At 52.5% G+C, this 19574-nt stretch overlaps 1 protein-coding gene across 2 annotated transcripts; it reads right to left on the bottom strand.

Moving 5' to 3' along the window:
* Positions 1–348: 348 nt before the first annotated feature.
* Positions 349–15833, bottom strand: PDYN (prodynorphin). 2 transcript variants are annotated; one of them, XM_070421458.1, is made up of 4 exons: positions 15687–15833; positions 14420–14477; positions 4562–4709; positions 349–3307 (listed from the first exon to the last, which is right to left on the bottom strand). In XM_070421458.1, the coding sequence occupies exons 3-4, from the start codon at positions 4688–4690 to the stop codon at positions 2678–2680; spliced, it is 759 nt and encodes a 252-aa protein (XP_070277559.1). In that variant the 5' UTR covers positions 4691–4709; positions 14420–14477; positions 15687–15833; the 3' UTR covers positions 349–2677. The 2 variants fall into 2 exon arrangements, with proteins under 2 accessions (XP_070277559.1, XP_070277560.1); XM_070421459.1 differs by having other exon boundaries at positions 4562–4706.
* Positions 15834–19574: the final 3741 nt, after the last annotated feature.

Below are 19574 nucleotides of genomic sequence, written 5' to 3'. Positions count from 1 at the left end.
GCACGTAAGTTATAGTCAATAAAAAACATTTAATTTCATCCTTTTCTTATCACCTGGAGAATTTTGTTCGTTCAACCTCATGCAGGTGACATCTGGAGGGGGCAGCAACTTGTGTCATACACCCCTTGAATGTCAGTGGGTCATAGACCTGGTATCACGGAGTCCCCACCGCTGTCTGAGAACTCAGTGTTTTCTCCCCATTGGACAGGTTAGAAACCGAGGCTCAGTGAGTGCAGTGGCTTGCCCAGTCCCCATGGAAGGGGGACCTGAGCCCAGGTCTCTGTGACCCCGAGCCATGCTCTGTCCACCTTGTATGGGCATGCCTCCTTGACCAAGAGAAATGCATCCAGAAAAGGAATTCTAGAACAGTGGCATTCTGGAATCCATTCCATATGGGGAAATTAAAAATAAAAAACAAAAGGAGTGTTTCGAATTTAAAAAAGAGGTCACAAAAGGGTAGTGAGAGAGTGATGTGTCTCATCCCAAACATGTTGTTTGTCCTGCTCAATACTTAAAAACAAAAAAACAAAATTACTTGCCTACATTGGGGGAAAAAAGCAAAGCCAGATTTCTGCAGTCTCTCAGCAATCAGAGCTGGCTACTCTGGGCCCATATGCCCATGTATACACTCTCCAGCTTGCCCTGCCCTGCACCAGCCACCTTCACTCACTAGGCAGGTGACCAGCTACTGTGGGATGGTCTGGCATTCACTCGTTCTCCTGCTGGGAACCATGCTTCCGTCCTCCTCTTGAGAACCACCCCTTTCCTACTCCTAGGCCAGCTACTTTGAGTTGGATTGAATCCATCCCTGGTTCTAATTATCCATGTAGTTCAGTACTGACAGATCCTAGCATCGTGTTAAATCTAGCCACAGTGATTGGCAGAATTGGAAATATGACCCCATCAGAGCCAATGAAGGTGCAGAGAGGCCAACTGACTTACCCAAGGCCACACAGATCTCAAACTTAGGGCTATGGCACTCTAACATTTGTGCTCTTTCTATTCCCTTACATTTAGTTTCTAACATAAAAATGTGTGTGTCTGTGTGTGTGTGTGTGAGTGTGCTTGTGTATTTTTCATTTCCCAGCTCTCTTTTCTGCAAATGGTATTTTCACTCTCTAGGGACTTGAGGCATACATACACACAGCCCCCAAGTCATCAGCAATTTTATTTATTTTTGTACTTAGGGAGTGGGAAATAACACAGGCCCACTAAGGATTAAGCAAATTCCAAGTAAATTGCATAAATGGGATTTTTAAAAGCACACAAAATAACCCTAAAACAATCAGTACATGTCAGAACATCATGAGAGAGCTGGGAGTTGTGCATGAAGAGGTGTGCTCAGTAGGGTCTCATACAAATTAACCGGACTCAAGTCCATTCCCTCTCCTATCCAGTCCAGCCCCCTGAACCCACAAACCAAACCACAGTGCCTGGGGATAAGTGAGCAGGAGAGACAGAGAGAAAACTCTGGTTGAAATCAAGGCATCGGGAGATCTCTGCCTCCGATTCTGGGATGTGTGAATCAAGGGGACTCATTTGGCATTAAGCACTTAATCATTTCCTTCCTCTTTCTGGTTTCCTTTGACACGAAGAGGAAAGCACCAACCTGGGGGTTGAGGAGGGCCTTTCTCTTTCTCACTGTTGCTCCTGGATCCCCCCGCTCAGAGCCCACTGCATATGTTTGGCCAGATGGCCTGGACGCTTGGCGGCAGATTCAGCTGCTCAAGAACATGGTTGTGCTTAACCTCATCAACTCGACTCAGCTTCAGTTCATCCTGGGGTGGGAGTGTGATACCCATCAGTTTAATTAGTTTAATGAGGGCTGAGGGAGCTGGTCCACATTTTGAGTTGGTTGCACAGAACAAATTGGTTTGCCTCGCTCCCTCCTGGATCATTTCAGCATTCAGAGGGAGAACTACTCTCCACAACCATCTCGGGAAGGGGCTGTCCCTCCCTTCTCCAGGGAGAAGTTGGGCGCTGTCCAGGATACCAACATGGACTGAAGTCCGGGAACTCGGTTCTTCCAGCTGTGCGTTTCTAAACAACGAGAACTCAGAGTACCACCACACCGGCTGAACATTCAGCCCTCTAGAAACTGAACCCTCTGGTGTAGAAACTCCTGCTCCAATAAAAGGCAGTGTCTAAGCATTTTGCCTAAAGCATAGTCTTCAAAGTGGGGTGCACAGGAGGTCCTTTGAGGTTTGGGAATAAAACATGAGGATATCTATCTGTTTATTTCTCTTGCTTTACATTTCTATCTTTGCTGTGCTTTATGATAAATGAGAATATCTGCATGGGAGGTGTGCTCATGTTTCTTCTGAGAGGGGCATATGACCAGCAAAGCTTGGAAACAACAGATCTAGAGGCATGAAGCCGTCAGCCTGGGTTTCTGGACCTGGGGAGTCCTGTGAGTGGGGTGGAGGGACTGACATGAACAGTGGTGGTTTTAGAAGTCTGGGGTTGAGCCAAGCACAAGCCTCCTGAAGAGGGGAGCCGCCCTCCTTCCCCCTCGCTGACCCAGACAAACACTGCGCTCCAGGCAGAAGAGAGGCAGGCTGGGTAGGATGCTTTGTGGACAATGCTGAACGGAGCGTGGGGATGGGGCACGGAGGGAGGAAGATGAGTGCACTCCTCTGGGGGAAGCTCCTGACTCACCTCCACGATGGGGCGGTGTTTAAGCATCAAAGAGCTCCCTGGAGTAGGCCTCGGGGGCCTCCTCGGACCGAGTTACCACCTTGAACTGGCGCCGGAGAAACCCACCATAGCGCTTCTGGTTGTCCCACTTGAGCTTGGGACGGATGCGCCGCAAGAAGCCCCCGTAGCGTTTGTACAGGTCCTCGTGGCCCTCACTATCCCCCTCCCCAGCCACCTCGGAGCTCCTCTTGGGGTATTTGCGCAAGAAGCCCCCATAGCGTTTGACCTGCTCCTTGGGGTCCTCCTCGTCGGAATCCAGGGCTCCAGCTTCCACGGCGCCATCATTCAGCTGAGCGTCCCCCACCAGCTCCGGCTCTGATCCCTCCTCCCACCTGCCGGAGAGACCCCCGAGCCTGGCGGCCAGGCCCCTGCTCAGAGCGTCCTCCTCTGCCGGAGCGCTGGCCGCGAATCTGCTTTTCTCCAGCTCCTTCAGGAAGGGTGCCCCGCGCTTGGCCAGCTCACCATATGCCTCCTCCACAGCTGCCTTGCTCTCCGAGTCTTCCTTACTGTTGAGCCCCAGGGGGAAGGCGGTGAAAAAGGACAGGAGGCCCTGGCACCTCTCCCACTCCTCAGTGGGCAGCAGGACAGCCTGGCATTCCAGGGAGCAAGTCTGCAAAAGACCCCAAAAGACCACAGTGGTAATGTCACCCCCACCGAACTGTCCTCGGCCCCATGTCTGAGAAAATCAACATGAGCTGTGATCACTAAGCCCAGGCTGTCCACGTAAATGCGTCCAGCGGTGCATAAAGGCGGGTGACGCTGTGCCTACATAGAAGATGAGGAGACAGATGTGGACAAATGAAACAGCCTTCCCCAGGGCACACGGCTACCGGTGGCAGTGCCAACACTAGAAGCAAGATCTTCCCACAGTGCTCTGCTGAGCTCACCTGTCTCTTCCACTTCTGACTGCAGGGAGAGTAGTGGGTTCTCCCAGCCTCTCCTAGGTGTGTAGGAGCTGCAGACACTTTATAGAGCAGGACAAAAGCCACGCAGAACGGTGGAAAGAACACACGAGGGGACGCTTGAGGGTTCATCAAATCTGGGGGACAACAGTATCTACTTCATAGGAGTGCTGGGAGAATTCAAACATGATGATGACAGTACTGGACAACTCTGGAACTGGGGCCCAGTCAGTCTAATGTCACAAGTCCTCATGCTTAACCGCTGTTCCCTGCTGGGATCTGTGCTCATTTCAATGAAGAGAGGCTAGAATTGTAAATTTAAAAATTTAAATTTAAAATTTAAAGGTCATGGAACTAGAAAGTAGCAGAACCAAACCTGCATTTTGTCCACCACACCCTTGGTACCTCTACTCCAGACTTCCGTCACAGGAAAGGAAGGTGAGGAAGCTCGACTCAAAGCAAAGCCAGTGAGGTTGGGTCAAGGGATGCTAAGACCCAAGAGAGGGGTCAAGACTTGGATCCCATTAACCAGATCCTGGTATTTAGGGGCAGTGGAAAGAGCTCCCTCCACGGGAGCGACTAGAATTGGAGGTGCCCATCAGCCTGGTGGTAAGAAGCCCTGAAAAGTTACTCTAAGGATGCTGACTCCCAAAGTCAGCACACCTCATGAACGACACTGCTTGTTGCCAGGCACCAGGCTCCCTAGAAACCTGAGTCAGCCTCAGCCTCAGCCTCAGCCCTGAGTCAGCCATCCTGTTGAGGTCTGGAAAGAGAATGGGAGCTAGAAAGCAGCAGTCCCAGGCTCCCAGGCTGACCACAGAGCAGGGCATGCCCTGCACAGATGGGACGAGTCTACAGGACAGGCACACCGCTGCCCAGGCCTGCCTTCTTCCCTCTCTGGGCTCAATCCACAGCTGGGCCCTTCCACTGCCTGGCATCCAGGAGCCTTGCCTGAAACCTACCAGGGGGTTGATGGGTTTGGGTCCATCCTGGGTCTTCACAGCACACAAGGAGCAGTGGGACAGGCAGTCCGCGGAGGCTGAGGGGAGCATGAGGAGGCAAGCCGCCAGCACCAGCCCCTGCCACTCCATTCTGTCTTGGTTCTTCCTGCTGGGAGGGGAGAAAGAGCAGACAATGAGATCTGTGGTCGCCTATCCTGTGGGTTGTATCCTGAGCCTGCAGTGAACTCACCAGTTCCTGCTGGCAGGCTACAAGGCAAGCATTCTCATTCCCCCTCTACAGATGACAACACAGAGGCCCAGAGAGGCACAGTGGGGCCCAAGGCCAAGGGTCCAGGGTGCAGGAAGGTAATAAACATGCATTGAGTGCCTTTGCTATGTGCTAGGAGCTTTCCTACACAGCTCACACTTAATCGGCACAACCGCTCTGAAGGTAGTCAGGCTGTGCCATTGGACAGGCGGGGACGTTGAGGCTCAGAGAGCGGGGGGGGGGGGGGGGGGGGGGGTGTGATTGCCCACACAGCTGGGCAGTGCATAAGCCAGGACTTGACCGGAGTTAGTCATCCTTCAAACCCCACTTTGATTACGTACCAAGACAGAAGACACTGGGCCATCTGCTTTTCTGAGTTCCCTGAGGCTTCCCTCACCTGTCTGTCCCCCGCTGCTCAGGCTGTCCCCAGGCCAGGTCCCTGCTGGGTAAGGTCTCTGGAATTTGCCTTCTCCACCCCAGCACTTCTACTCACCCTGGCCACCTTCACCTTCACCTCCACGCTGGCCTCCCTGCCTCTGGTTCCTTCTCTGATCCCTCCTGCTCACCCTGCTCAGCTATATCCATTCTGTGATCAGACCCGCTGGGGTGGGCCACGTGTGGCCTTCTCCTAATGTCAGGGACAGCCTCAATCCCACTCCCACACCCCAACGCTTCTGCTCTGGGTTCCAACCACATCCAGCTACTTAATTACCATATGGCTGTATCAGGCCCTGCCCCACCTCTGGGCCTTTGCACATTCTGTTCCTTCTGCCTGGAAATCCTTCCTCTCTTCTTCTGGTACCTGTTCTGTGGGTCCTCGATTAGATATCACCTCATCCAGGCAGCCCTCCTTGATTCCCTAGGCTCTGTGGGAAGCTCCTCCTTCCCATTATCCCAGTAACTTGTGCCTCCTCCATGAAAACATTCCACTATGTGGTAATTAGCTGTGTGAGGCTTCAGGCTTTGGCTCCATGAAGGCAGGAGCGTGTCTTGTCTGTGTCTCTGTAATACTCTCTCTGTGCTCCTCGAACATGCCATGCTGGCGCCTACCTCAGGGCCTTGGCACTTCCTGTTCCCCTGGCTGCAGTACTCTGACCTGATTTTCCCATGGGTCGCTCCTTCTTGTAACCAAGTGAATTAAATGTCCCATTTCCTGGGCCTCTCTCACATCACCCTGCTGTGTTGACATCACCACCTCATGCTGTCCTATTATTATTCCCCCACTGAAATATTAGCTCCTTTAGAGCATAGATGTTATTGGTCATAGTCCCTGCTGTATCAGCACCGACAAGTCTGACTAACACATAGTAGGCCCTCAATAAACACTAAGCAGATGAATGAATGCCTCACAATAGTCTGTTAAAAGTTGTTTCTTTCATAAACCAAATATCAAGACCCAAAGCTATTCAAATGGGGGCACAAGGCAATTCTCCCAACTAGCAATGGGGAGTTCTCTCAAGATACCCACCCGGGCGGGGCAGGGCGCCATGCCCCTCCCTGCCTGGTCCTGGTAGCCCGACTCTTCTAAAGCCACTGTCAGGGATGGCTGTCCTCCTTCCCTCTTCCAAGGGCCCCAATCCTGCAAACTGCCCTGTTTGCTCAGGTCTTTAGGGATTCGGAAGATCCCACCGCAGGCCTCAGAGCCCCACGCTGCAGCCCAGGGCAGCTCTCCCTCCTCAGAACCCACAGTCGGTTCCCCCATCAAAGCCAGCCTGAGAGTGGTCCCAGCCACCATTTAGGAAGCCCTTACTGTGCTTCAGGCCTCGAGCTACACCCCTAAATGCATTGTCTCATTTATCCCTCCCAGTGAGGGGGCCCTTCCAGTGCGATGCATTGCCCATCCCCCCACCACCACCCGTGAGTGGAAGCTGGGATGCAAAGTCATCCTGTTTGACTCACCACACGTGTGCCCTTAATGATCACAATTTCTAGAACAGCCGACTCATTAACAGCTGAACCCTCCATGAGGCCCAGAGGGCCCCATGCTCAGGTCTTTGACGTGTATGTTGTTCTCAATCCACCCGCCAACTCTGTGAGGTGGGCATCACTATCCCCACTTTACAAATCAGGAAACTGGAGCTCAGAGAGGCGTGGGGAAACCCCTGAGGTTGCAGAGCAACTAAAGGTGAGGACTCAGGTCCGTCTGCCTCTCTGGCTGGGCAAGAGGCTCCCCTGAGCAGGGAGGCTCAGAGAAGAGAACGGAGGGAGGTGACCTGTGTCCCTCCCACGTCCTCGCCTGCCCTCGAGTTTCTCTCACACTCTACCAGCTGCTGAGAGGATTGGGTTCCAGGTGGGCGAGTGGTGCCTCTTATATGCAGACACAGAGCAGGCAGCTCATGTTTTCTTTGATACCAGCGAGGGCTGGGCTGGGCTGGGCTGTTACAAGCTGAGCAGTGAATTAACCAGCTGAGGAAGGAAGCCTACACTGCCCTCTCCCTCCTGACCAGAGGCTCCCCACACAGCGAGGCTGCTGCAGTAGGAGGCCTGATTTGAGACCTCCTTGTCCCGGGCAAAAACAGTGTCAGCATCCTTTCCTTTCATCCGATAGCTTTATATTTAACAGCAATCATTCTAGCTGGTCTAATGGTTGTTGAGCACTTCCGAAGCTCTGAGCAATTCTGAGGATGAACTCGTTTATACTCACAGCAACCGCATGCTGTGAGCACCGTTGTCCTGCTGCTCTACAGGGGAGGAAACTGAGTTAAGACGCCTGCTGAGTCAAAAGCTAGTAGGTGGCCAAGCTGGGATGTGCACCCAGGTGGTCTGGCTCCCAGAGTGCACCTTGGTAACCACGGTTACTGACCCAGCCCCTTAATTCCACCCCTGCCAGCCTCCTGCTTCTCCCTCCAGGGGTCCATAGCAGCCTCCTCCTGGCCCCAGAGCAGCCTCATGTTGCCTCTAAGGCAGTGGTTCTCAACCTTCCTAATGCCGCAACCCGTTAATACAGTTCCTCATGTTGTGGTGACCCCCAATTTCATTGTTACAAATTGAACATAATTAAAGCATAGTGATTAATCACAAAAACAATATGTAATTATATATGTGTTTTCTGATGGTCTCAGGCGACCCCTGTGAAAGGGTCGTTTGACCCCCAAAGGGGTCGCGACCCACAGGTTGAGAACCGCTGCTCTAAGGGCTTTCCTGCTGAGAAGGGCTGACATTGATCCGGGCGCACTGAGTCCCATATGCATCTTAATGTATGGGGTCTTTCTAACAACCCATAAGGCCGGGACAGATATTCTCCCCATTCTACAGGTGAGGAAATGAGGCACAGAGAGATGATGCCATCTGTCCAAGGTACCCCAGCAAATGCACAGCACCCATACCGGGGGCAGGTTCTGTTGGACCTGGGCCTGGCCACACCACCTGCAGTTCTAAAGCAAGCACCCCCCTTCTTCCAAGCCTTTGCACACACAGTTCCCTCTGCCTGGAAGGCCTTTCCTACCCACTCCCATCGCCCTCTGACCCAACTCTTACTTGTTCATCAAACCTTAGCCTCAGGTGCCTCCGCCCGAAGTCTGTCTGGATTAGGCCCCTCCTCTGGACCCGCACAGTCACCTGTGCTGGCTCTAGCACCTAAGTACCCTTTTCTCAAGGACAAAGACGCAGAAATTAGGGGTCCTGTAGGGTCCGGCGGGGCGGAGGCCTCTGGTTTCCTCGTCCCAGCCTAGCACAGTGTCCACAGGTGCACACTGGCCACCTGCAGGACAAACTCAGCAAACGGCATAGGGTGTGCTGATGTGCACAGGGATTTTAAAAACATTTATACCATTATTTTAAAATTGGGAGATTTTTACATTTTAAAAGTCTCCATTTCCAACTTGTCTTTAAAAATCAAAAGGTTTAGCCCAGCCGGCATGGCTCAGTGGTTGAGCACCGATCTATGAATCAGTAGGTCACGGTTCGATTCTTGGTCAGGGCACATGTCCAGATTGCAGGCTCGATCACCAGTGTGGGGCATGCAGGAGGCAGCTAATCAGGGATTCTCTCTCAGCATTGATGTTTCTATCTCTCTCTCCCTCCCCCTTGCTCTCTGCACCCAGAGACATGGAGACATCAGGTCTGCATTCTAATCTGGCAACAGTCACAGAGAGGCCCCATTCAGCATGGTCCCCACTGTCCCAACCCTGTGGCTCCCCTCACGTCTGTCCCTGTTGAGTACCTGGTAGACGATTGAGTTTGCAGCCCCTGGATTGCCTCACAGCTCTAACAACTTGGAGGAGCACAGAGGGTAGTAGGGGCACAGCTGATGAGAAAGGAGAGGTGAGACCTCTGGTTCCTTCCTGACCCAGAAGCAAGGTCACCAAGTGGCCAGTAATGTGGACCCACCACTCATTGCCAGCTTGGGGAAATTACCCCACTCTGCTGTGCCTCTATTTTCTCTACTCTAAAAGGCAGCTAATAACACTTCAGAGGATAGGTGTCGGAATTTTTTTAAAAGATCATGTATAGTGTTTAGCACATAGTAGGTGATTTAAAGAGTAAAGTAGGAAGGCTCCATTCCAATATTACTTGGGCTACAGGAGGTGGGAAAAGAAGAAGGCAAAAAGGGGTGCTAATTTAGAGTCTGGGACACTAGAAACAAACAAAAGTTGTTGAGTGAATTGACTGTCAGATATGGAAGACCTACTGGGTGCCAGGCAGAGCTGAGTGCTCCTTATTCATAGTCACATCAATCCAAAACAGCCACCACTTCTCACGAGCCTATGAGATGCCAGGCTGTGTGTTACCACTTTACACACATTATTCTAATCCTCAGACAACCCAGAGGGAAATGTCTTTATACCCAATATACAGGGGACAAGACTGAGGCTGAGAGAGAAGTTCACTCGGCTTGGAAATGGGAGTGTTGGGCTTTCAGACTGGATGTCTCTGGGTTAAAAGGTGACTCTAATAAAGATGCATCAGCCCTGAGATTTTCCTAAGATATTCTGTTTCCTTCCTTTGGTGGAATAAACCAATTACTGAGCAATGTCAGATGGGTCCCGGGGGAGTATTTTCTCTTCTGCCAGCTATGGGGATTTGCTCGAAAGTCATACATCAGAGGTAGCCCTGCCTGCTTGTTGCTTCTGATTTGGGATGAGCTAAAGAGAAAAGGAACTTGGCCGTTCATTGGTATGAGAGGTAGACAGCAAACGCCTTGGTGGCGGCAGGCACACAGACCCTGCTGGAGGGCTTGCGTGGCCCACCGTGACGGAGGAGCCCCTTTCACGGACCTGGCAGGCCAGAGGGCCTCCTAATAGCCTCCCAAGAAAAACCCTCCACACTTCCAGGTTTCTTCTGGAAGCATTTCCTTAGCCACTGCCTCACGGTGCTTTGTGACAGCCCAGCGAGGGAAGCATGGGCCGGGGGAGGAGGACATTTTGGACCCACCAGCCTCCTTACCACATGATTCAATTCCTGACAATAAATCTCTTTCACATCCTCTCGTTTCTATATCTCATTCTGTTTGTTGCCGTAGTGTCCATGGCTGCCTCCATGCTCAAAAGCACGGTTGCATATTGAAACAGGGACCGAAAGACCAAAATGCCAAAAATACTGAACTGTCTGGCCCTTTGCTGATCCCTGCCTTCATTAATTTTATAACCATTTTATAATTTTAATTGTTCTAATAGTTTTAAAGCTGATTTTCTTGGGAAGATCAGAGGGGAATCAAGTCTCTCTCCAAACCTCAGTATTCTCATCTGTAAATGGGGTACCACCTTCCTGCCATGTCTCCATAAGGACCGACTAAGACACGATCATTTATAGGGCCAGCACATAGTAGGCCCTTTTTATGTTTTTTTTTTAGAAACAGCGAGTTTTTAAATTCATTTTTGTTGTGGTTGTTGTTAATCCTCGCCTGAGGATATTCCCCCCCTCCCCCTTTTTTTAGAGAGAGTGGAAGGGAGGTTGGGAAAGAGAGAGAGAAACATTGATGTGAGAGAGACAAGATTGGTTGCCTCCTCCACGTGCCTGATTGGGGATCAAGCCTGCAACCCAGGGATCTACCCTTGACCAGGAATCGAACCCAAGACCCTTCAGTACGTGGGACAGTGCTCTAACAACTGAGCAACACCAGCCAGGGCTTAATGATTTTTTAGAGAGAAACATCAATGTGAGAGAGAAACATCGATCGGCTGCCATGCGCCCGACCGGGAATGGAACCCCCAATCTGGGCATGTGCTCTGAAGGGAAATAAACACCAGGATCCTGCAGGGCACAGGTCGACCCTCCAACCAACTGAGCCTCTCTGACCAGGGCAGGCCCCTTTACACCGAGGGCCCAGAGTTCCTTGAAAACTGTGTGCCCTGTTATCTCTTCTTGATGGTACTTCTATATTGTATTCAGAGGCTTGGAGGAACAGCGAGCGTTTTTGTTTAAAAAGCCAGCGTGGAATAATAATGGCTTGATTTAACATCGCAATTATCTCCCCAAGCACTTTATCGCATATGATTATCCCTATTTGATAGAAGAGGAAATGGGAAAAGGTAGAAATGAAATCACTTGTTTAAGGTCACATCACGAATCAGGAGGGAAATGGAGCCGGAGCTGGGGCCTCCCACACCGGGCGTGACTCGAAGGGAGGGGATGGCGTCCTCTCAGTGACCCTCAGCCGCACACATCGCCACAGCCTGCGCGCTCTGCGCCCTGCTCTGCGCCCCGCCCTGTGCCGCCGGCCGCCCATGGAGCCCGCATGGCAGGGGCTATGATGAGTCTCAGGTTCCAGGGGGAAGAGTGAGAACCAAGTGACAAAGTGCCTCCAAGGTCCCGAGCACCACGGGCAGGGCAGAGTTGACCTTCACTGTTTAAGACACAGCTATGGGGCCAAGCTCATTGCTGTTTGTTTTATTTCAATTATTGCATTTTAACCCTCAAGAGAATCCAGTAGCCTGGGCACTGTGAGTCCCATTTCCTAGATGGGGAAACAGAGACTCAGAAAAGTGAAATGGCTGAGTCAAGGCCAACAGGCAAGGCAGAGCAGAAACTGGCTTACAGTCAGTCTGTGACTCCACTCCCCACACCCATCCCTGAGGTGCCGGTACGCATTGAATGCCCATCAAATCCCCCCACCAAACTATCATATTCTTGAAGGTGAGACTATTTCAGGAGTTTTATTTCACTCAAAAATATATAAAGTTCACCCAGGCTGGCATGCTCAGTGGTTAGAGCGTTGGCCTGTGCTCTGAAGGGTCATGGGTTTGATTCCCAGTCAAGGGCATATACTTGGGTTACAGGTTCGATCCCAGGCATACACAGGAGACAACCAATTCTCTCTCTCTCTCTTCCCCCCACCCTCCTTTTCACTCTTTCTAAAAAAATCAATCTTTTCTCTTAAAAAAGAAAAGAAAATACATAAAGTTCATCTTTGTGAGTCTCTAGTGGGCTGGCAAAGGGACACCCCAAAACTAGAGCACAGCGCTTTTGTTAGGCCTGCAGCGCCATTAACAAAGAACGGATGATCATTTTAGGGAGGTGGGGAGCTCAGATCTGAATGGGAAGTAAGCCATTATTTAGTTCTGCAAGAATTAAAACACAGAACATAGGACGAGGGCCCACACCAAAGGCTGGCCAATCTCTCAGGCCACTTGTTGTCTAGAAACAAGAGTGAAAGAGCCTTGCCGATGATGGTCACCTCGGGATTGTTAACTGCACTTTTCAAAGAACGTATTCCAGAAGCAGGACTCCCATGGAATGCCCACCCTTTGTTATGTGATGCAATTAAGGGAATGGGGAGAAAGGAAGGAACAGGAGGGTGGACCAGAGAGAGATGGCAGCGAAGAGACACCCACAGAGAGGGAGAGAGACAAAAAAGAGCAGCAGAGATGCAGCCCGCACACACAGAGAGAAATGACGCCTAGAAAATCAGAGTGAGATGGGACAGACCGACAGATCTCAGAGGGGCGGGCGGGTGAGGAGCCGGAAGAGATTAACCAAATAACTTATATGCATATATGCGTAGCCCATGGACACAGACAATAGTGTGGTGAGGGCCTGGGTGGGGCAGGGGCTGGGAGGGGAGGGGCAAAGGGGGGGAATGCGGACATCTCAGCAATAATAAAGAAAATCAAAATGTGAGGTGATAAACAACCTGGGAAAAGGGAATAAAGATGAGAAACAGTGAATGGGAATGAGATGAAGAAGGAATAGGAAAAGGAAGGCGGGTGGGGGGGCGGGGGAGGGCAAAAAGAGGAGGGAAGGGAACAAAATGAGAGAGAAAGGGAAGGAAAGGAAGGGACTTTGATTCAGGAGGTTGACCTACTATGTGAATCACAAATATCAGTTTTCTCCTCCTGCCAGTGCACTGAAGACCCAACCGCATAATAACTGTTCCATAAACCCTTGTCGGGTTAAACTGAACTGTCCAGGAATAGGTCAAGGAGCCAAGTGATGGCGGACAAATTGCCCCCTGGCGAATAAGCCTGCAGCCAACCGCTCTGGCCAGCAGGAGGGCTGGATGGGCTCAGAGAGAAGCCCCCAAGCCAAGAGATATGTCTCGTGGACCTGGGCCATTTACCCTCCTTCTGCCAAGAGCATCATCTGGACCCAGGGTGGGAGGCGTTAATGAGGTCCACCTTAAAGGACTCAGGGACACCACCCCCGGGCTGATCCTGGCTAACCTGGTGTCTCCCCTGAGGTTTACTGCCACCACGATGGCCAGCTCTGTCTTTGTGAAATCGTTTTAGACCTTTGTCAAACCCAGTGAGATTGCCCATCATTTATGGGCTGAGATGAGCGAAAATGATGAGAGAAATCAGCTAGCTGGACACACTTGCTCAGACACGCATTGAAATCAAACCACCAGCTATTGATCCCGCTCAGACTGATGGAAGGCATCTAATAAATACAACAATTGTGTGAGAATGGCCCGAGGAGGTTGGCAGTGGGCCGGGGAGTCAGGGAAGATCGATCCAATGAAGAAATAAAGTCTTCTGTTGTGTGGAGAGAAGGGGGGGTGGGGAGGAGCGAGCAGTGCCCGCTGCCCCACAAACAGAAAAAATAGACTTTAGATGCTACTTTGAGGATATGACAAACAACATAATGAGTGAGGTGATCAAGGATTAGAGCAGACTGGGGGGGAGGGAGGGGGAGGGGTCCAACTCTGCCACTTGGAACAGGGAAAACCTGAGCAGTCCTACTAGCATTTATTGAGCACCTAGTACATGCCAGGCACAGCATTACAATATCCCATAGGGGTCTCCCCATAGCCCCAGGAGGTGAGTGCTATTCTTATCCTTACTGTGTGGGTGAAGAATTCATGCTCAGAAAGGGACAGCTACTATCCCCAAATCACACAGCAAATGAGTGGAGGGATTTGGACCAGCACTGTCTCGGGTGTTGTGAGACAGGCATTTAGATGCTACATGGAGTTACCTCAAGACCCGGATCCCTTTCCCTGTGTTTTAAGGAGATTGCAAATTTCTCAAACAGCCCCGGGGCTGGTCTGTTTGCCTGCTCCTCTGAAATGTGCTGGGTTCCTCAGGAACCACTGGGACACCCGCTCCCAGCCGCCCGCTGGCAGATCACAGGACTTACCTGCCACCCCCCACACCTCTAGCTCACCTGGGGCAAAGCGGTGGGCTTGAGATCCCTTCAACTAATGCAGACCTCCCCCAGGCAGTGTAACTCACCTGCTGGGGCTGCTGCAACAGCTCCCCTGGCAGATCTCAAAGCCCGGAGATAAATGACCTGCGAAAATAGAACAAAAGGCAAGAAGAGGTGGGGCTGGGGTGGCAGGTTCAATGGGGGGGGGAGGGGGGAGCAGGAGGGAGGAAATGCAGATAAAAGGATTTACATTCTGAAAAGACACTGGATCTTGGCTAGAAAGCCTGTCAAATGAGAAAGACAAGCCTTGTCTGTTCTGCCAGCCCTCCTAAGAAAGGTGGTAAGGAAGGCTTCGATCTGTGGGAGGGGAATTGAAATCAGATCCAGTAATGGGAAGAGCCTGTTCCCCCTCCAAGCTTAGAGGCATCACCAAGGGATGCTTGGAAAGATTCCACATAAAAGATGCCCCGGAAAAAGTAGCAGGTCTCAGAATTCACTCTTCAGCCTCAGAGTCCTGGGCAGGCTCCTGCCGTCCCCCTCCCGCCTCCTCCCCCCAAACTCAGTAGCTGTTTTCCTACAGTCAAACTTTGAGGCTCTGTAACGCTTCCCTTGAGCGTGGATATCTTTACCAGGGAGCAAAGGGCTGCTTTCCCGCCTGACTAGACTGCAATTTACATGAAAGCAACAAGTCCTTTCTAAGTAAAATGGACAAGCAAAGCCCTCCGAGGCTGCTTCTGCTGGCCGGTGTCACTCTCTTGCCCACTCCCTCCCAACAAGGCAGCCCCGCACTTCATTTCTGCGTGGAATTACATCAAAGAGAGCCACTCAAGCCAGGACTCTGTCTGCAATTAAACGCGATCCCAAAAGGATGAAGAGGCTGAACTCGGTTGTACGCTGATGTACATGATTCGCCGTAAATGCCAGAGCCCGGGACCTCATTAATGTCCCCAAGCCCTTGTTCGTGAAGTGTAGTGAGAATCCCTGACCTTTGAAACCACTCTGATGAGCTAAAACTCTCCCTTCTTTACCCAGGGGTCGGTCCCACTCTCCCATGGGAACTGCTGGGGGGTGGATTGTAGGACCAAGAAGACCCTGGAGCTAAAACGGAGGGTGGTCCTCCTGGGAGAGAGAAACCCACCTGTTTCAGCCGGGGCTGTGGGGAGAGAGAAATTCCGAAGAGCAGTCGGTCTCCCCCTGGTCTGTCTTTTGTAAACTAGCCTCCTAACTAACTATGTCTTCCAGGTAATTAGACCCAAACCCCAAATCCCCCAGCGGGAGCTTCCCACCACCTCCAGGGTCAGAGGACCAGCAAAACCAAACCAAACGAGACCCCAGCACCCCTCTGGCTCTTACCTGCGCTCCCTCTGCTTTGTCCTGGGCAGCTTCTGCCCGAGCAGGTCAGAGGGTGGTGGCAGGTGGCAGCAGGTGGTCGGTCAAGACTCAAGGGCCACCCTGACTCCGGCTGGGAAGGAGGTGCCAACGAGGCGGCTGTGAGCGCCACCAAAGCCCCTTCGAATGGCAGTTCGGGTGCCTCACCCCCCTTTTATGGACGAGAGCCTCCCCCTGTGGCTCAGCCCTTGCTGAGCGCAAGCTGCTCGGAGCCAATGGGGAGGTAGCGCTGAGCAGTCAGAGGCGCAGAGCCCAGGGCCCTTCAACTTGAACTCCCTGGGCCCCACACAATAGGCTTCGTGACAGGGGATGCGGAGGAGGCGGCGGTGCGGCGGGAGGGGGTGGATTCTGGGTGGAGTGCTGTTTGTCACTTGAAATCCGGCCACTTCAGTCTTTGATGCATTTCCCAGAGAGTTTCACAGAGAGAAAAAAAGAGAGAGGTAGGGGAGGACAGAGACAGAAAGAGTCAGAGAAAGACAGAGAGACACCGAAAGGGAGTCAGAGAGGGACAGACAGAGATAGTCAGATGGGCATGGGGTTTGGGAGGCTGGGGGGAGAAGGGGAGTGAGAGAAAGAGAGAGAGACAGATGGAGAGAGAGTCAGATGGATATAGAGACAGATGGAGACAGAGAGAGTCAGACAAACAGAGAGCAAAACAGAAAGCTTCAGAGAGAATCAGAAACAGAGAGACACGAGTGTCCAGAGGGTCAGAGATGAGGATTCCCAAAGAGACAGGGAGAAACAGAGAGTCCAAGGAAGAGAGAGAAAGAAACCAAGAAAGAAGAGGAGCTCAGAACCCTCACAGACAGAGAGACAAACATGTTGAGACAGAGGCAGAGGGTCCGGAACACAGGAAGAGAAGGGGAAGTGGCCGCCGAAGCCGGCAGGGCTTGCAGCACCTGGGCGGTGTGCTGTGGCAACTCCGCGTGTGGCCGGTGCACGTGTGTGCTGGGATGTGCGTGTGCACACATTTGTCTGCAAACGACAGTTGATGCTGAAACAAGCCTGCGCCGGTGCCAGGCACAAGCAGCCCTGGCAGGACAGCCCTTCCCGGCAGCCAGGAGCGGCAGTTGACTTTTCTCTGGCGGCAACTCAAAGCGAGTATCATGAAATCCCCCTCAAAATATGGGCTGCGATGTGTCCCTGCCTGCCCGCCTCGCGTCCCCTCGCCGGGCCAGCAGCAGCTTGCAGGCTGCGCTCCCCGTGGCTGCAAACACCCTCCAGACGGCAGGGGTCTCCGCGTTTGGAAGAGAACCCGGGAGTTTCTCCTCAGGCAACGGCAGACACTGTCTGGTGGGAGGCGTGACTGTTGAGAAGTCTGCCAGGGGCTGCCCACTTTGTGGGCGCTTATCTGCACCAGGCAGTTAGTCGAAGCCGTCGGGTTTAATCCTCCGACCTGGCCAGGTAGTGACTATTACCCCACCTTGAAGATGAGGAAGAAGAGGCTCGATTGCTGAGGCACTTGCCTAAAGACATGCAAATAAGTCATCGAGCTAGAATCCAAACCCAGGTTTATCTGCCCCCCCAGTCCCTGCCCACTCCCTCCCCCCTCCTTGGGCAGGAAGCCTGAATCTGCCCACCATGGGGGGAGGAGGCTGGGAGCTTCCTTCTCTGGGACTCAGTCTCTCCACCTGCACAATGTAAGGGAGGTCTCTGCCACTCGCCAGTGGAGAGACCTTAAAGAAGTTTCCAGCTTCAGCCTCAGTTTGCTCATCTGTGAAATGGGGGTGATGCTATCCAGGACATCGGGCTCTTGTGCGGGTGAAACAAGAGGATGTGGTTAATCACATCATCTGCTCTCTGACACATCCCGCTTCTCTGGGGCCTCGTCCTTTCCGTGTTCATTCTGAGGAGGAAAATGGAAGGGGCCGTTTGCTGAGCACCTACTATGTTTGAGACACTTCCCATGTTTCACTGGATCCTCACAGCAGGCAAACATGTGGCATGGGTATCACAATGCATCCTCAAAAGGATAAGGCAGCTGAAGTTCTGGGAGGTCCTGGCCACACAGGGAGGGAGGAGGAGTGAACCCCAGCTCCAAAGCTCAGCCCCTGCACACTCCCCTCCAGCCTCGAAATGAGGTCTCCCTCCACCCTCCAGGCAGGGGGAGGGGGGACGGCACTCTTCAGGACCCTGTCTTCCTTCTCCTCCTGTTCCCTATTCCCAGGCAGCACATTGGGTCTGACAGGCAGATAGAAACAACTTGCAGGGGCCTCTGTGGAAGCCCCAGCCCCAGTGACCGATGGCCATGGCCAAGGTTTAGCTTTCAGCCTCGCAACCCCAGGACTTGGGTGGAGTCTGTTTACTGATTCCCTGGGAATATAACAGCTCGGGCTGAGCTTCTTCTCCCCTCCACCAAGTGCAAATCCTCATGGCAGTTGCTCTCTATCCTCCTTATTTTTCACCTCCTCCTCCTCCTCTTCCTGAGCTCTGCCTCTGTAAGCTCTTCCTAATAACGTTGGAATAAACAACATCTCCAAGAGATGGGATAAATGGCTTCCATTCCTGGACCCCAGCAGGCACTGGACCAGAGGAGTGGGGGCCTCTCTGGGCTATTGTTCATCACAAAGAGAAGCAAAGACGGGGAGGGTAGCGATGCTGCGGATGAGCCTGCTGTGAGCCATTACTGTTGAACATCCCTCGCCCCCAGAGTCTATTGTCTGCCTCCCAGCAAATGGTTCACTCACTTGCTTTTCCTCTCCTTCTACAATGTCCTTTACACACGCACCGCAGGACAAGGCAGGAAATAGCTTGCTCCCCTAGCCCCAGAGAGGCCTGTCAGACAGCTCACCCTGTCCCAGGCTCGGTGATGCCACCGTCACCTCGCAGCCTCATGGGCAGCAGCCCGTGGGATGGGAAACCATGGACGCAGCCCAGGCTCCCTGGGGCTCGAATCCGGACGTCCTGCTAACTCACTAGGGGGCAGCTCCTGGATGCCTGGGCTCTCTGAGCGCCTGAGTCATCTGAAGAGGGAGGACCATCCCAGCTCCATGCAGGTGTCAGGACCAGCTCCAAGGCCCCAGCACGCTGCCTGCATGCCCGCAGTGCACGGCGGTCTCCGGTTCCCCAGGCTACAGACCAGGCAGCAGTTGGAACAACCAGCCCTGAAACATTCTGTCGGGTAGGAGCAAGGAAGAACTTGGCAGAAGACAGAAAAGTAAAAACAAGGCCCCAAACCAGCATTTTTTAAGGGCTTTTTACATGCCAGGCCCTGCTGCAAGCCATTTACTAGTATATACTTGGTTTTCCCAACGACCCTGCAACGAGACATGACTGCTACCCCTACTTTGCAGATAAGGAATGGAGGCCGGGAGAAGGGGGGTCACTGGCACCAACTCCTGAGGCTAGAAAATGGCAGAGAACAGCTTGAAAGCAGCTGCTGGACCCAGGCTTGTGGGCCAGCCACGAGTTGTATTGTTTCCCAGCTTCTCTCCGCCCGGGTTCTGTCTTGCCCACAAAGCTCTGTGTATTTTCTCTCTTCACTTGTTACACGGGGAAGGTAGCAGCAGGGAGGTTTTCAGTGGAATTTAGTCCCCACTCTCCCATCAGCTTCCAGCCTCCTGCATCGCTCTTTCTGCCGCAATGTGCCCGTCATGAATCTCAGAGGACCTGCGGAGCCATGTCTGTGTGTGGCTGCCACGGGAACAGAGACGGGAGTCAGAGGCTGTGCTGAAGGTGTATCAATGCTCAATCTCTCTCTCTCTCTCTCTCTCTCCCATCATATTTTCATATTGAAGACATATAACACAGCATTCTGTGCTTGGCCCTGGGAGAGACCTGTGCCATACACAATTTTGCCCTCCCTGTGCCCCCGGTCCAGGTTGGGAGACAGATGTATGAGCAGACAATGCC

Source organism: Myotis yumanensis, unplaced genomic scaffold, assembly GCF_028538775.1.
Source record: "Myotis yumanensis isolate MYYU_CA2020_CCGP unplaced genomic scaffold, mMyoYum1.0.hap1 SCAF_7, whole genome shotgun sequence".
Lineage (NCBI taxonomy): Eukaryota > Metazoa > Chordata > Mammalia > Chiroptera > Vespertilionidae > Myotis > Myotis yumanensis.
Note: the sequence above shows the minus strand (reverse complement) of the source record. Positions and strands in the feature narration are given on the sequence as shown.

Bases quoted from the DNA above. Each gene is read 5' to 3' on its own strand.
- PDYN (XM_070421458.1), bottom strand. From the start codon at position 4,690: ATGGAGTGGCAGGGGCTGGTGCTGGCGGCTTGCCTCCTCATGCTCCCC. The intron at 3,308-4,561 runs GTAGGTTTCAGG...GGTCTTTTGCAG, and splicing joins CCAAACCCATCAACCCCCTG to ACTTGCTCCCTGGAATGCCA.